At 36.3% G+C, this 14,523-nt stretch overlaps 1 protein-coding gene across 3 annotated transcripts in view; it reads right to left on the bottom strand.

Annotated features, from left to right (window-relative positions):
• Positions 1-6,223: 6,223 nt before the first annotated feature.
• Positions 6,224-14,523, bottom strand: part of FAM117B (family with sequence similarity 117 member B) — a 94,341-nt gene continuing 86,041 nt past the window's right edge. The window contains exon 8 of one of the 3 annotated variants that reach the window (XM_042949763.1): positions 6,224-10,141. In XM_042949763.1, coding sequence (XP_042805697.1) covers positions 9,823-10,141 — 319 coding nt within the window. In that variant the 3' untranslated portion in view covers positions 6,224-9,822. Of the gene's footprint in view, positions 10,142-11,831; positions 12,143-14,523 lie in introns of those variants that run through there. The other 2 variants (XM_042949764.1, XM_042949766.1) reach the window with 2 other exon arrangements.

Genomic DNA, 14,523 nt, shown 5'->3' with positions numbered 1-14,523 from the left:
TTTAAAATAGAACTACCTTATGATGTGATAATCACACTGTGTATTTACCCCCAAAATATAAAAACACTAATTGAAAGGGATATATACGCCCCTGTTCACTGCAGCATTATTTACAATAGCTGAACTATGGAAGCAGCCAGTGTCCATTGATAGATGAATGGATAAAGAAAACGTGGTGTGTGTGTGTGTGTGTGTGTGTGTGTGTGTGTGTGTATAAAATATTTATTATGGAAGATTATTCAGCCATAAAAAAGAATAAAATCTTGCCATTTGCAACAACATGGATGGAGCCAGAGAATATAATGCTAAGTAAAATAAGCCAGAGAAAGACAAATACCATATGCTCTCTCTCACATGAGGACTTTAAGAAAAAAAAGGGGGGGGGGGGTGGTGGAAGAGAGACAAACCAAGAAACAGCCTTAACTATAGACTGATGAGAAGGGAGTGGGGGGGGGGGGTGCGGAACAGGGCATGGGGATTAAAGAGTATGCTTATAATGATAAAAAAATTAAATACTTTGTAAGTCTTTTCCTCAAAATGTCAGGTAAAAAAAACCACCAAAACTGATCGAAGTCAGCTCTGCCTCTCTAAAAGTTGTGCTTCCAAATTAAAATACTTCTTGAAATTTCTGCACCTGTGCAACATTAAAACTAACAGAGCTTGCAAATTCATGTTAGTAACTTCTTTGGTAAGGAATTGGTGTCTAACTTGGGTACTTTCTCTTCACCCTCTGAACCAAGCTACACAGCAGCTAAAGTAACAAAAAGGATGAGAAAGGAAAATGAGGCAATGACCCAATAGCACATAATCTGCAATGATACTGAATGCCTGTATTTTATTAATGCTACTGTTCTGGAAGTAGCAGTGAGGCTTTGTGTTTGAGTTCTATAGTCAGACTCGGTTCAAAGCCAGACTTTGACATTTCCCAGATGACCATGGAAGAGTTTGTCTAATTCCAATTTGGTCATCCACAAGATAGTAAAAATAGCAGTGTTTGTTTGGCTTTATAGGATTATTGTAAAGATTAGGGTAAACAGTTAACATATAAAGTGGCTGGTACTTGGTAAGCTACTGATAGTGTTACCTATTTATTGATTTAAGTTCAATATCCTTGACTATATAGTTATCCCTTGAACAATGAGGGGTGGTTAGCTACCCCCACCCCTACATAGAGTTAAAAGTCCGTGTGTAATTTTTGAGTCCCCCAGAACTGAACTACAAATAGCCTACTATTGACCAGAAGGCTTGCCAATAACACGTCATATAGGTTATATTATCTGTTGTACTCTTTAACGTAAGCTACAGAAAATATTAAGAACTCATGAGACAATACATTTACAGTACTGTACAGTAGAGTACTATAACTTATTGATACCATAAATCATGTGTTTACAAGTTTAATCATCTGTCAGTACCTACATCAGCAGTCTTACACAAAACACCATAGATGCAATGTAATACTAACACTAGACATCAAAAATGAAGATAGTGTAAAAAAAATTCATATTCATATGTATAACAGTTCACGCATTGATAATGACACAGCATCAGTATGATAGCTTTACAGTAGCCTAGTATAATCCATATGATTGCTTCACAGTAGCCTAGCCTATAATGAATGGATTCTTATATTTTTATGGCATATATTAAGTAGTAGTGTCATTCATAATACAGTATTGGAAAAGAGTACATTTTTAAAAACCACTTAACCTGTGATGATAGGCTGATATAGTTGCTTCAGTTATGAGAGGCATACTATAATGGAATTCTTTGAAAGCAATGATATAAAACAAAACTAACACATTAATCTTATACTAAATATCACTTACCTCAATGCCTATGTAAGGATAGGTTATCCATTTCAAGTCTTGTACACAATGTTCTACACAATACTTAGGCAATATAATGATGACAAAAATATCTCGTGCAGTTCTTGCCATACAAGATTTTCACGAAGACCCAACGTACACAACAGATAAGTTTATTAACAGTAATGGCATGATTAGTTACTATTAAGTGAAAGCATCATAAAAGTCTCATCTCACATTGAGTAGTATACTGGCTGAGGAGGAAGATGAGGAGGGTTGATCTCATGGCCTTTGGGATGGCAGAGGCAGAGGAGGTGGAACAAGGCCAGAAAGTTAGGCACACTCAGTGTTAACTTTATGGAAATATATTGTAATTTCTGACTTGCCTTTTCATTTCTCTAAAAATATTTCTATATGGTATCAATCCTCCTTCCACCATTTGCTTTAGTTTCAGTGCCTGTATCACAGAAGGATCCAGGTTATGAAATTAGTCAAAAGTAGTCGTGAATAACCAGAACCCTTCTGCCAGATGGTCTAATGTCAATGTTTTCTGGCACTGCTTCTTCCTCATCATCTAGCACTGGTTTGGTAGCACTCATCTCCATCAAATCTTTTAATTCCTCTGGTGTTGTGTCCATTAGGTCTTGAATTTCTCCAAGATCCAAATATTGAAACTGTTTATACACACACACGCACACAATCGTTTTTACAACATCCAAAATCTCATTATTTCCTCGACCGTCATAAATCCTGTGAAGTCATGCACAACATCTGGACACAATTTTCTCCAGTAGGTATTTATCCTATTGGGTTTCATGGCTTTCACCACTTTTTCTGTAACAGTGATGCCAGACATCTTCAGTGGCATAATCCTTCAAGACTTTCATGAGGTTCTATTGGGGTTCTCTTCCATAGTGTTGACAGTGCTTTCTATTAAGTACAGTGTATAACGAGCCTTGAAAGTCCTTATGACCCTTATCTACAGGCTGAATTAGAGACACTGTGTTGAGGGGCAAGTAAACCACTTTGATGTCTTTGGTGTTGAACTCATAGGGTTCTAGGGGCATTGTCCAGTATCAGAAGAATTTTAAAAGGCAGTCCCTCAAAGGCAAGTTACTTCCTGACTTCAGGGACAAAGCATCAATGGAACCATTGGAACCAATGGAAAAAGGGTTTTCATTGTCCAGACCTTCTTGTACAACCAAAAGACTGGCTGCTGGTATTTTTCTTTTCCCTTCAAGGCTTGGGGATTAGCAGCTTTATACATAAGGGCAGTCCTGATCATAAATCCAACTGCATTTGCACAAAACAGTGGGGTTAGCTTATCCCTTTCTGCCTTAAATCCTGGTGCTCACTTCCTTACCATTAAATGTCATTTGTGGCATTCCCCCCTGTCCCCGAATAAGCCACTTTCATCTGCATTAGAGACCTGTTCAGGCAGATATCCTTTTTCCTCAATTATTTTCTTGATGTCTGGGAATTAATCTGCTGCCTCTAGGTCATCAAAAGTTGTTCTGTTATCTTTACATTTTTTAAGTCGAACCACTTTCTAAATGTTTATTTTTGGAAGAGAGAGAGAGAGCGTGAGCAGGGGAGGGGCCGAGAGAGGGGGACAGAGGATCTGAAGCAGGCTCCACGCTGATAGCAGTGTCACCAACATGGGGCTCAAACTCACATACCGTGACCTGAGATCATGACCTGAGCCAAAGTCGAAAGCTCAACCAACTGAGCCACCCAGGTGCCCCAACCCAAACCACTTTCTAAAATTATTGAACCATCCTTTACCGGCATTAAATTCTCCAACTTTAGAGCCTGCATTTACCTTCATAAAATGACTTTGGGTTTTCACATATCATATTAGTTTACAGATATGCCCTTCTTATAGCAATACTGCATCCACAGAAAAGCTTCATTTTCAATATGAGACAAAAAAAGGTGTTTTGAAAGGTTTTCATGTCTGCTGGTATAACTACAATGGCTTCACATCTTTTTTTATAATGGTCCTTATACTGGATTAATTTATCTTGAAAAGGTTACCACTGCAGCTTCAAACCTCAATCTATGGTACATTATCAATCAATTCCACTTTGCTTCTTGGGAGAACTTCCAGCATCTCTAGTGGCACTCTGTATGGGTCCCAGGGTGTTATTCAAGGTTTATGGTACTGCACTAAACATGATGAAAAATACATGGGAACTGCAAGATCACTTTTAACTGCCACACGCAATTTACTGGAAAGACAAACTGCTCATGTTAGTCACACAACGTGTTAAGAGGATACTTGCAACACTTGCACTCACAATAGCAATACGTGTAAATGAAATTATTGCAGTAATATAGCATGTACTATAATTTTATGCAGTTACGATTTGCTACTGCATCTTCCTATTTGTTTACCTTTCTCTTCACAGCAAATGGCACCATATATAGTTGTGCGTGCACCTAAGTTTTGATAAGTTTTAACTTAGGAGAAATTTGTGTGTATTTTATGGTAGTAAATGATCAAATAGACTACTATCTACAAATATTTTATGCATTCATGAGATACATTTTTTCTCAAAATTTTTTGGTGATTCTAAGCTATGCAGTTCATCTGTGAGTTTTTTCAAATTGTCAAAAACCTTTAAAAAGTTTTCCAATATATTTATTGGGAAAAAAAACCCGTTTTTCAGGGGTTAACTGTATTATCACTTTATAAGCTAAAATGAATTATATGGGACCATTTTCTATGACTGAAAAGTTTTGGCTTTCTTAGGGAATGAATAAACTTACCTAACAAAATATAAAGGAGATGAGAACAAATGTTTGCTTCCAATTTTATAAGTTAAATTATTTTCACATTCTAGTAGCCATTTAATGGATAGCACTATCAGCATTTCCTTCATCTCATAAATAAGAAAACTGAGGCTCAAAGAGCTCACTTCTTTGCTCAAGGTCCCATGACCATTAAGCTGCTGAGCCAGAACTGTACCCAAACTGTGGCCCTAAACCCAGGTCTTTTTCTGCATCTCCTCTGAATTATCCCAATGATCTCAAAAATAACTGTGCTAAGGCACAGAATTGAGATGAATGTTTATATTCCTGGCTTTGAACCAAGAGAGCCTCCATGATAATCTTCTATAAAACCTAATGATTTAGGAAGACTAATCCATACTAGCATACAAAATCAAATGAGGTAAATTCTCAGTTTGAGGAAGATGCAAATTGCAGAGAAGACGAGTATTTTATTTTTACCAAACCAGCAATTTGGAGATACTTTATTAAAGGGAAGTAGAAACAATGTCTTAAAGACTGAATGGCTCAGTGACTTGAGTGGCTCAGTCAGTTGAGTGTCCGACTTTGGCTCAGGTCATGATCTCATGGCTCGTGGGTTTGAGCGCTGCTTCAGGCCTGGAGCTTGCTTTGGATTCTGTGTCTCCCTCTCTCTTTGCCCCTCCTCCACTCGTGCTCTCTCTCTTAAAAATAAACATTTAAATAAATACATAAATAAGAGGATACTGTATTTCACAGCCAAACACTTAAGAGCAGTTAAAGGGGAAAAGGCATTACAGACCTAAAAAGTTTTTTTTGTGTGTGGTATATTTAGCGAAGCAAAGGAAAAAAAATCAAATAAATAGGGGAAGAGGGGTATACCCAACTTGAGATCTAAATTTTCTCCTGTCAACCTCTTTAAGAGAAAAGAATGGGAGGAAAATTTGGAACCAATTTGAGATTCTCTTTGCATTTGATGCTATATTACATTATAATGTAAATGTATATTCATTAGTTATCTCCAAATTCTCGTAAACTTTATCCCCCAGAAATAATTTAAAAAATTTTTTACAATGTAATTAGATGACTTTTCATGACCAACAGCTGTGGTAACTTTTTTACTTCATTTAAATGGTGTCCCTGCTTTCTAGGTGCTTCCTAGGTGCTTTCTAGGTCTGCAGCCTTCACTGGGACATATCTGACTAGTTCTGTTCTGTGCATACAGATTAAATCTCTGAACCTAAACAACTATCTTGCATGTATAAACCACTGTATCAAAGGAAGAACATAGCTGATTTAGAAAGAATAAAATACCAAAACAAAAAGAAAAGAATCCTCTATATGTACTTCAGGATAAAATTCAGTGACTGTCTCAGCTAAATCTCTAACAAACTATGAAGTATGGAATTACTTATAAACATGCATTATCTTTCAGTGTGCTTACCACTTACCACAAAGATCAGGTACTTTAAGTTCTAGAGCAAGTAAAGAAATAGTCAGGAAGTAATAATAACTGGTAATACTATATGTCCTGCTACTTAACACACTCATTTTCCTATACATTTGTGAAAAAGAATATTCTGTTTGTAAATTACTTCAGGGTACATGTGTCTGAAAAGAAAATCTGAATTGAGGCAACATTCATAAAAGCACATAGAAAAAAATTCTCAAGAAGAACAGACTTTATTTTTAACATAAATGTTCTATTTTCTTGTGAGGCAGCAATAAGTGTTCAGATACAGGGAATACATAAGTACATAATAACAATATTTATCACCATTGGAAATGCTGTTTATTGGGAGATTTTTGTTAGAAAAACAAAATTTTAAAAAATTGCATTTTAAAAAGATTTACACAGCTTAAACAGATGAAAGATATAGACTTTAAAAAAACATAAATTATATTCAACAGGATTTTTTAAACAAAGTATTGTTCAGGGCTGCTCTACTTATTGTTAATTTAAGCAGAGTTAAACTTTAAAGTGCGAAGTATTCTTAGCTTTTTAAATGCAAATTCAGCACTTCCACTGGTCTGATTTTGAGACATCAAAATTCCAAGCATTAAGGAATGAATCTTAAGTTTAGAACAGTGAACTAAATTCAGTAATGTCAATTTTTCTTTTATTTCCTTTAACAAAAGAAAATCTTGACAACCCAGTCCTAATCTTGGACATACAGAAGGCTGTAAGTTCTGCCATTTTTTAAAATATCTCTTTTCCAGTACAAGCCAACCATTTAAAAGAAAAAAATGGGGGGGGGGGGGGGAGAGCCTTTCTTGTTGCCAGTTATTCCACAGTTAGCAATAACACGTTCCAAAAGGCTGATCTGGTCTCTCATAAGTGTAAGAAGTATTTTAAACAAAATGAAGATTCTAGTTAAGAAATAATTTTGGCATCCATGCTCACCATATTAACCAGAGACAAAACAGATTATTTTAAAAATATAATTGCTAACAAAAGCCACGACAAGTAGTAAGACTTAGTCATGATCAGAAACAATAAATTTTATGTTTTTATCATCACAAGGAAAAAAATCAAGAGTAAAAAATAACTTAAGACAAAGTAAATAACCAGAGAATACTTTTACGGAAATATATATGCTATTTCTTTTACTGCAATGGAAGTACATTTATTTAAAACTTAAAAAAATTTAAATTATATTCCCACTGAAGCTATTCTAACTTACCTTCTGTATAGTTTTCTACAGAAATACAAGATAATCATGGAATGTAATTTTAGAAAATATTCTACTGGGAGTAGGTCCATTTAAAAAAAATCAGCCATCTGTGAACTAAGGGTTAAGCAAGAGCTGAATGGGACCTATGGTTAATATTTTTAAAGACTGCAATAAAGCTCATATGCTTAAAAATTAGCCCTTTGGCACTGGCAGTTGAGTTGTCTGTACCTTGTACCTTTTTTATTCTTTCAAACCTCAGGCTCTATTTCTCCCAAACCCAAGGGGTATGTTTGGTTACCATACAATGCATTTACCTGCAAATTCACATTCTCCTTACAACCAAACATTAAAAGTTCTACTTATAAGACTCTGTAAATAATAACTCTTAAACCTGTTCTCCCATTCTGGCTTTAAATTACTTTAGATAAAGGATATATGAAACGCTATAGAAAGATGTCAATTACACAAACATGCACAACAGAGTAAAGAGAAAGATTGTTTATAAAGTGGCATTTTAGTTGTAAAATGCCCTTGTGATTTATAGGAATGGACAGAAGTAAGTGTAAAGTAAGGAAAAGAACACTGATTTAATGGAATTCAAGTAATCCAAAAACTGAGGATTTTTTTAAAAACTTGTTTTTAACTTCTTCCTCTTACCATTCATACCAACTCACCTGAGGAGTTTCAGCTTTTCTTCTGTACTTTTGATAGAGCAGTTTTCAGTGGTGAAATGGTTAGGTCAAAAGACGTAACATATAAGGCAAAGAATCAAGGTTCTCAAAAAAAACCAACCAACCAGAAAATACAGACCCTGAATAACTGAGTTTTACTGATTTAGAAGCCACAAAGCACTAATTCCAAGCAAATTAGTTTTGTATGGAGAAGGTACCAAAATTTATCAGTGTTACCAAGTGAAACCGGACAGACTTATTCAAATGTTTGAATTTATCTAATCTGTATAAATACATCGCCATTTTAAACTTCACAGGGCATAATTTTAAATACTTAGATGTTTTAAAGGTGCATGAGTATAAGAAGTCCTTTCAGATTTATTGCTACCACTAAGTTTTCTTTGATGGTATATGTCTGAACAAATTGACGTATTAACCCTCTAAACTGTATTCCTTTTACAAGTATTAAAATTTTTTTCTCCCTATATGTATAGGAATATTAAATTATTGCATCATAGGTAGTATATGAAGGTCTTAGAAGGATGCTTTTTATCAACAGTGTTTGCTGGAACTCATTTTTAAAAAGAGCTGCTCCTTAATTTCACTACCACATACACAAACATGAAATAGTGTTGTCATGTGATATTGGCAGTGATTAAGATGAGCCTAAATCCAAAACTGTATGGATTTTTCAAAGAATCCTGTTGTTTATATGCTCCAAAGCTCTCTTTGCCTGTCTTCCGTACTGTGTGGAATGCTGGAGAGAAAACTAGCAAAACCTGTAAGCAACATATCTCAGTGCCAACCACCATAAAGAAAATGTCAGTCACAAGATTCTGTGACTACGGATTGCTATTCAATGGATTACACTCCTGGCAAACTACTAACCCTGACCAAATCCACGAGACAACAACATCACAAAAGCAAAGGAGGAAATCCATGCACAGCCATTTTAGGACCTCTTGGAACTATGATACAGTGATGATAAAGGGAGAGCATGTGATAAAATATTTTGCAGAAAACCAAAGGGGTTCCTTACTCCTAGCTAGCAATCAACACTGGGTAGTTTCCTTCTGGCTCACTGACTTTTAAACCAAGTTCCAACAATGGGTGAGAAAGTATTAAAGCACTTGTCTCCAGACTATAATTTTTCTGACCACATGGTGAAATGTGTACAGGAGTAGTGAAGAAAACAACAGTTTTACAAGTATTTCACCCAAAGCACAAACTTCTGACATCCAAAAACATAAATCACATAATGTACTATTATTTAATATTGCTTTTTATCTCTGGTTATATATTTGTTCAATGCATTTACCTATCAATTCTTGTTTGGGAGAAGAACATAGTCATGAGATTAAGATTGCTGGGAAAATGTCAACAATCCCTTTGGTCCCAAAGCTGAAAACAGCTGAGAAAAGTACACATCTAGAAAGGGAAACAAGAAACAAGAGGCCACCAAAGAATCTTTGAACATCCTGTCTGCTACGTTTCAGAAAATGTAACATTGGTATTATAAAATAGTCATTTTCATATAAAAGATGGTTCTTGCAGCATCATTCACGTCTCCCTTCAGGAATTATGTTTGCAGGGATCAATTTTTTGTTTTTGTTTTTAAAGAAGTTTAATTTGAAAACAAAAAAACAATGTGATATTGGCCCTCCAAAAGTAAAGAATGAGACCTTTTTTGTTTCAATCAGTGCTTTCAGAAAAAGCAGGCTAAGCAACAAGGGCTGGCCTTCATGAGTGAGCAAAGCCATCAGAGGGCGCTGCTTTCTTCCAGAAGTCATACTGTGACACATCACCATGGGAAGTGGGAGCACATCACAGCCGACTGGGAGTGCGCGATGCCATCACAATGAAATGATCTGAGGAGGTTCTCAGTTGCCCAGAAAAATGGCCACACAGTCTTGTGACCTATCCTTCAGCTTCTTCAATTGGCTCTGGTGGTGGAAGTAGAGAGGCCGATGGCATGACTGTACTTGTTCCTCGAGAGACCCGGTCTTGCTCTGTGTTTGTAGACAGGGAGGCCACAGCAATAGGCTGCAGCAGAGTGGTTGTCATACCAGTGGTAACTGTCAGACTGTGCCCAGAGCCCTTGAGAGTAAGATCTGGTGTGGGAAGGAGTGGCTTGAGGATGCTGACGAGGCAGAAGGCAGAACCGCTTTTAGGAATGAAATTCACCTTGTTTTTGTCAGGACAGTAAAAGGCTGGGATTTCGTGAAGCTGTTTTGGCCTAGGCATAGAACAGACAACCCAGTAATTTTAAGTCACAGAACACTGGAAGTAATTTTTTTTTTTTTCTAAACAGATAACGTATAGATAATGAAAGGAATATAAAACTCAAGTTATGTCAAAAGCTCCAAATGTTACGGGCCAAAGTGGAATTAGACACCTAATTCAAAATAAGTATCTTAGAATGCCAGAAGTACATCATTCATCTCTGCTGCTTTCAGTTCCCTGGAGAGCCCCCTGCAGCATTCAGGTGACTCAGGCTGACAACCAACTGTATCTCAATGAAGATTTAAGACAGCCATTATGAATAAAGAATTTCCTAAAGCAAAAGAAATTCTAGATGTTTAAAGACAAAAATATGTTCCACTACATTTTTTCCAAAACCTGTACTATTTTGAAGGGAGAAAGCAAGTAAATTAACGACATACAATGTCCATCTTTTGCTAAATTCCACCCCTGTGTGACTCAACTTCAGTGGGCATGAGTTTTCAAGTGTGCTTAAAAATCTCTTTGGAACAATTTTTTTAGTTATTTCTGAAAAACATAATGGAAATATAAAATCAAAATCAAATTATTCATTGTCCTTTCCTGTCCCCAGGGGCTCCTGAAAACTCACCCAAATGGTTGGAAAAAGATACGAAGTACTACTGATATTTTGTGAAAATAAAGATATTAAAAAATTCAACTGTTAAAGTAACATGGAAATGCCACAAAATTAAAAAGAAATAAAGTGGGAGAACCTAAATACATCAAGATTCAGATGGAACAAGGTAATATGATCATATGATGAAAGTACGATTCTCATCTCTCCTAATGAAATTTAAAAAATTAAAATTTAAGTGCGCCAAGTCTGCACCAGATTCTGGGGATCCAAAAATGAAACCATCTACAAGGAGACAGACTAAATATGTAGTTCTTGGGGGGAGGGAGATGCTGGGAATAGGACTATATCTCAACATAATTAATCTCATTTGTAATCTTACATGTTTTATGCATTTAAAAACATTATCAGGGGCACCTGGGTGGCTCAGTCAGTTGGGAGTCTGACTCTTGGTTTTGGTTCAGGTCATGATCTCACGGTTTGGGAGTTCAAGCCCTACATCAGGCTCTGCGCTGACAGCGTGGATTCTCTTTCTCCTTCTCTCTCTCTGCCCCTCCCCTGACTGCACGCTCTCTCTCAAAATAAATAAATAAACTTAAAACAAAAAACAAATGGGGCGCCTGGGTGGCTGTTGATTGAGCATCCGACTTCGGCTCAGGTCATGATCTCACACTCTGTGAGTTCGAGCCCTGCATCAGGTTCTGTGCTGACAGCTCGGAGCCTGGAGCCTGCTTCAGATTCTGTGTCTCCCCCTCTCTCTGCCTCTCCCCTGCTCATGCTCTGTCTCTGTCTCAAAAATTAAAATAAAAACATTTAAAAAAAATAAAAAAAAAAAACAAATAAAAACATTATTCAGAGAAGTTACAAATTACTTCAAAGCATCCCTAATCTTTGCCAGACTGCCAAAGGTGTTCACAGTACAAAAAAGCTCAAGAAGTCCTGTAAGAGGTCTGACAAATATGATAAAAATGACTTGTAAAGGGGTTTAAAGGTAGCACAAGGGAGTGGATAACCTGTGGCAGAGGAAGAGGGAGAATTTTGTAGGAAGAAGGCTTACAAGGGAAGTAACATCTGAGCTGGGTCTTAAAAAATTAATAAGCAACAGTCCTGGGGAATGCGTGCCAAAAAAAAAAAAAAGGAAAAGAAAAACCTCCAAGCAGACAATGCTTTTGATAGGCAGATTTTATTAATAGTGAATACTACCCAAGGACAGCTTTGATAAATACAATAATTTAAGAACAAAGAAATAATTTAATTGATGTTTTACTTGTGCAGTCTTCTTTCTTATATACAATGGAAACGTCAAGTAGTTTTAGGACCACAAGTGTATCTGGGTAGATGAGAGGTAAGAAGAGCACACACTGCTCTATTTTTACTATGTGAGAGTATGGTTTTCAATTCCTTAAAGAAGATAGGAAGCTGAGGTTAGATTTCTATTATTAAATTATGCTTGAATTTTCTTTTGAAGGTGGAAGCACCAACCTCCCCCACCAAACAAAACAAAACACACAAAAAAACAAAACACACACAAAAAACAAAACACCTTCCTTTGTCCCCTCTTCCAGCCACCACCCCAACCTACCAAGAGGAATCACTCCTGACCTCTAACATTTTTCTAGGAGCTTAATTATTAACCAAGAAACAGATTATCCACTCCTGGCACACATGACCTATACCTATGCTAATAGAAGCTGCAAGTACTAATACAACTTCAAAGCTTCAACTTAGTAACTATAAATACAAAAAAAAAAAAAAAATCTCAGAACTAATTTAAAATTTTTATTTTTCCTTAAGGATTATTCCAAAAAAATTGTGTCTCAAAATAGATATAACTGTTTACAAGCTGGCTTTCTGAAAAACTGATGGGATAGGCTGGATAATAATTATAGATATTCTTATACTGATGCAAGGAATTCTTTCCTGTTTTAAAAGACTTATGTAATTTTTTTTAAATGCAATTATCAGCAAAGAAAATGCTGGGCCCGAGTTACTTATAATTGGAAGAAGGGAGAGAGGGAGGATCATGTTATATTTTTTAAAATACTTCTATACCGCAAAAAGGCCAAAATACTTAGGAGTCTAAGGTAACTAAGGCCAAAGAATTCATTAGTTTGGCAGAAGAAACAGCATATTAGACTTCCTTTAAAAAAGGAAAAGTGCAGACGACATAACTATGGTACGTGCTATAACACAAAGAATATAGAGACCGAAAGAAATACAAAATCTGGTATAAATTCTGGTCTAAATACAACCACCTATTTGCATTCAGGTAAATAAACATACATTTCTAGAAACCAGAGATCAAGCCTCACCCCACTCCAATCTCCAGTTCCTATCAGAGTTACTCCCTTCAAACCAAGAGTTAAAGAGAAGAGTATTCCTCAAACAATGATTAAATAAACTCAAAACTTTTAATTTGGACCAATAATCTATATTTGTTTGTTGCGAGTGTGCCCAGTGGATTTTGCTCTCATTTTGACAAAGGTAGTGCAAAAGAGACGAATTTTTTTAGACTTTGAGTAATTTATTGATAAAAAAGTTAAAATTACCTCTAAGAAATCCACTCTTGGGTTACTGCTATTTTTGTTTTGGTATATAATGAAAATGCTTAAAAACGCTAGACATCCTTTGTATCAGTATAATTTGTAACAAACTATGTACACTATAAAAAGAGCAAGTTTACCCTTCTTTTTTTTAATTTTTTTTTTTTTTTTTACATTTATTTATTTTTGAGAGACAAAGAGAGACAGCGTGAGCAGGGGAGGGTCAGAGAAAGAGGGAGACACAGAATCCGAAGCAGGCTCCAGGTTCCAAGCTGTCAGCATAGAGCCCAACGCAGGGCCTGAACCTACAAACCATGAGATCATGACCTGAGCTGAAGTCGGACGCTTAACCGACTGAGCCACCCAGGTGTCCCGCAAGTTTACCTTCTAATAAATAACAGATGCATGTGCCATAAAACATGTAACATGTCAGGGTTTATCTTCTATTTCTTTGATCCATCTATCTATCCATATACACACACATACTCTTCCCTCCCTTTAGACACAAATAATGTAGCAGTATATACATAACTCAGACATTAAGTCCTGAGAAAACTTCCAAATCCAAGAGATTAAGGCAGATACCACAGGACACCAACCTACATAACAAATATTCACACAAAGTCATTTATTACAGAAATTCAAACTACTTTTGAGCCAACCAACAATTTCTCTGCATTTGGGCAAATCTCAATGAGTAAATCAAAGAGCTCAACTCCAAAAACTTCCACTTGGACCATTTGATTTTTATTTAAAAAATTAAAAAAAAAAAAAAAAGGGATCATTGTATTAAGTTTATCTTGAGAGAGAGAAAGTGCATGTGCAAGTAGGGGAAGGGCAGAGAGAATCCCAAACAGGTTCTACCCTATTAGCTCAGAGCCTGATGCAGAGCTTGAACTCATGAATTATGAGATCATGACCTGAGCCAAAACCAAGATTCAGAGGCTTAACTAATTGAGCCACCCAGGCGGCCCTAGAATGATTCCCTCCCTCCCTCCCTCCCTCCTTCCTTTCCTTTCTTTCTCTTTCTTCCTTCATTTTTTTTCTTTCTTCCTTCCTTTCTCTCTTTCTTTCTTTCTTTCATGTTTATTTTTGAGACAGAGAGACAGAGAGAGTGTGAGTGGGGAAGGGGCATCAAAAGAGTGTCAGGGCAGAGTCCAACGTGGGGCTCAAACTGATGTACCATGAGATTGTGACCTGAGCCGAAATCAAAAGTCAGACATTTAACCAACTGAGTCA

The sequence above is a fragment of the Panthera leo genome, chromosome C1 (genome assembly GCF_018350215.1).
Source record: "Panthera leo isolate Ple1 chromosome C1, P.leo_Ple1_pat1.1, whole genome shotgun sequence".
Classification (NCBI taxonomy): Eukaryota; Metazoa; Chordata; class Mammalia; order Carnivora; family Felidae; genus Panthera; species Panthera leo.
This window is presented reverse-complemented; position numbering and strand designations above follow the sequence as displayed.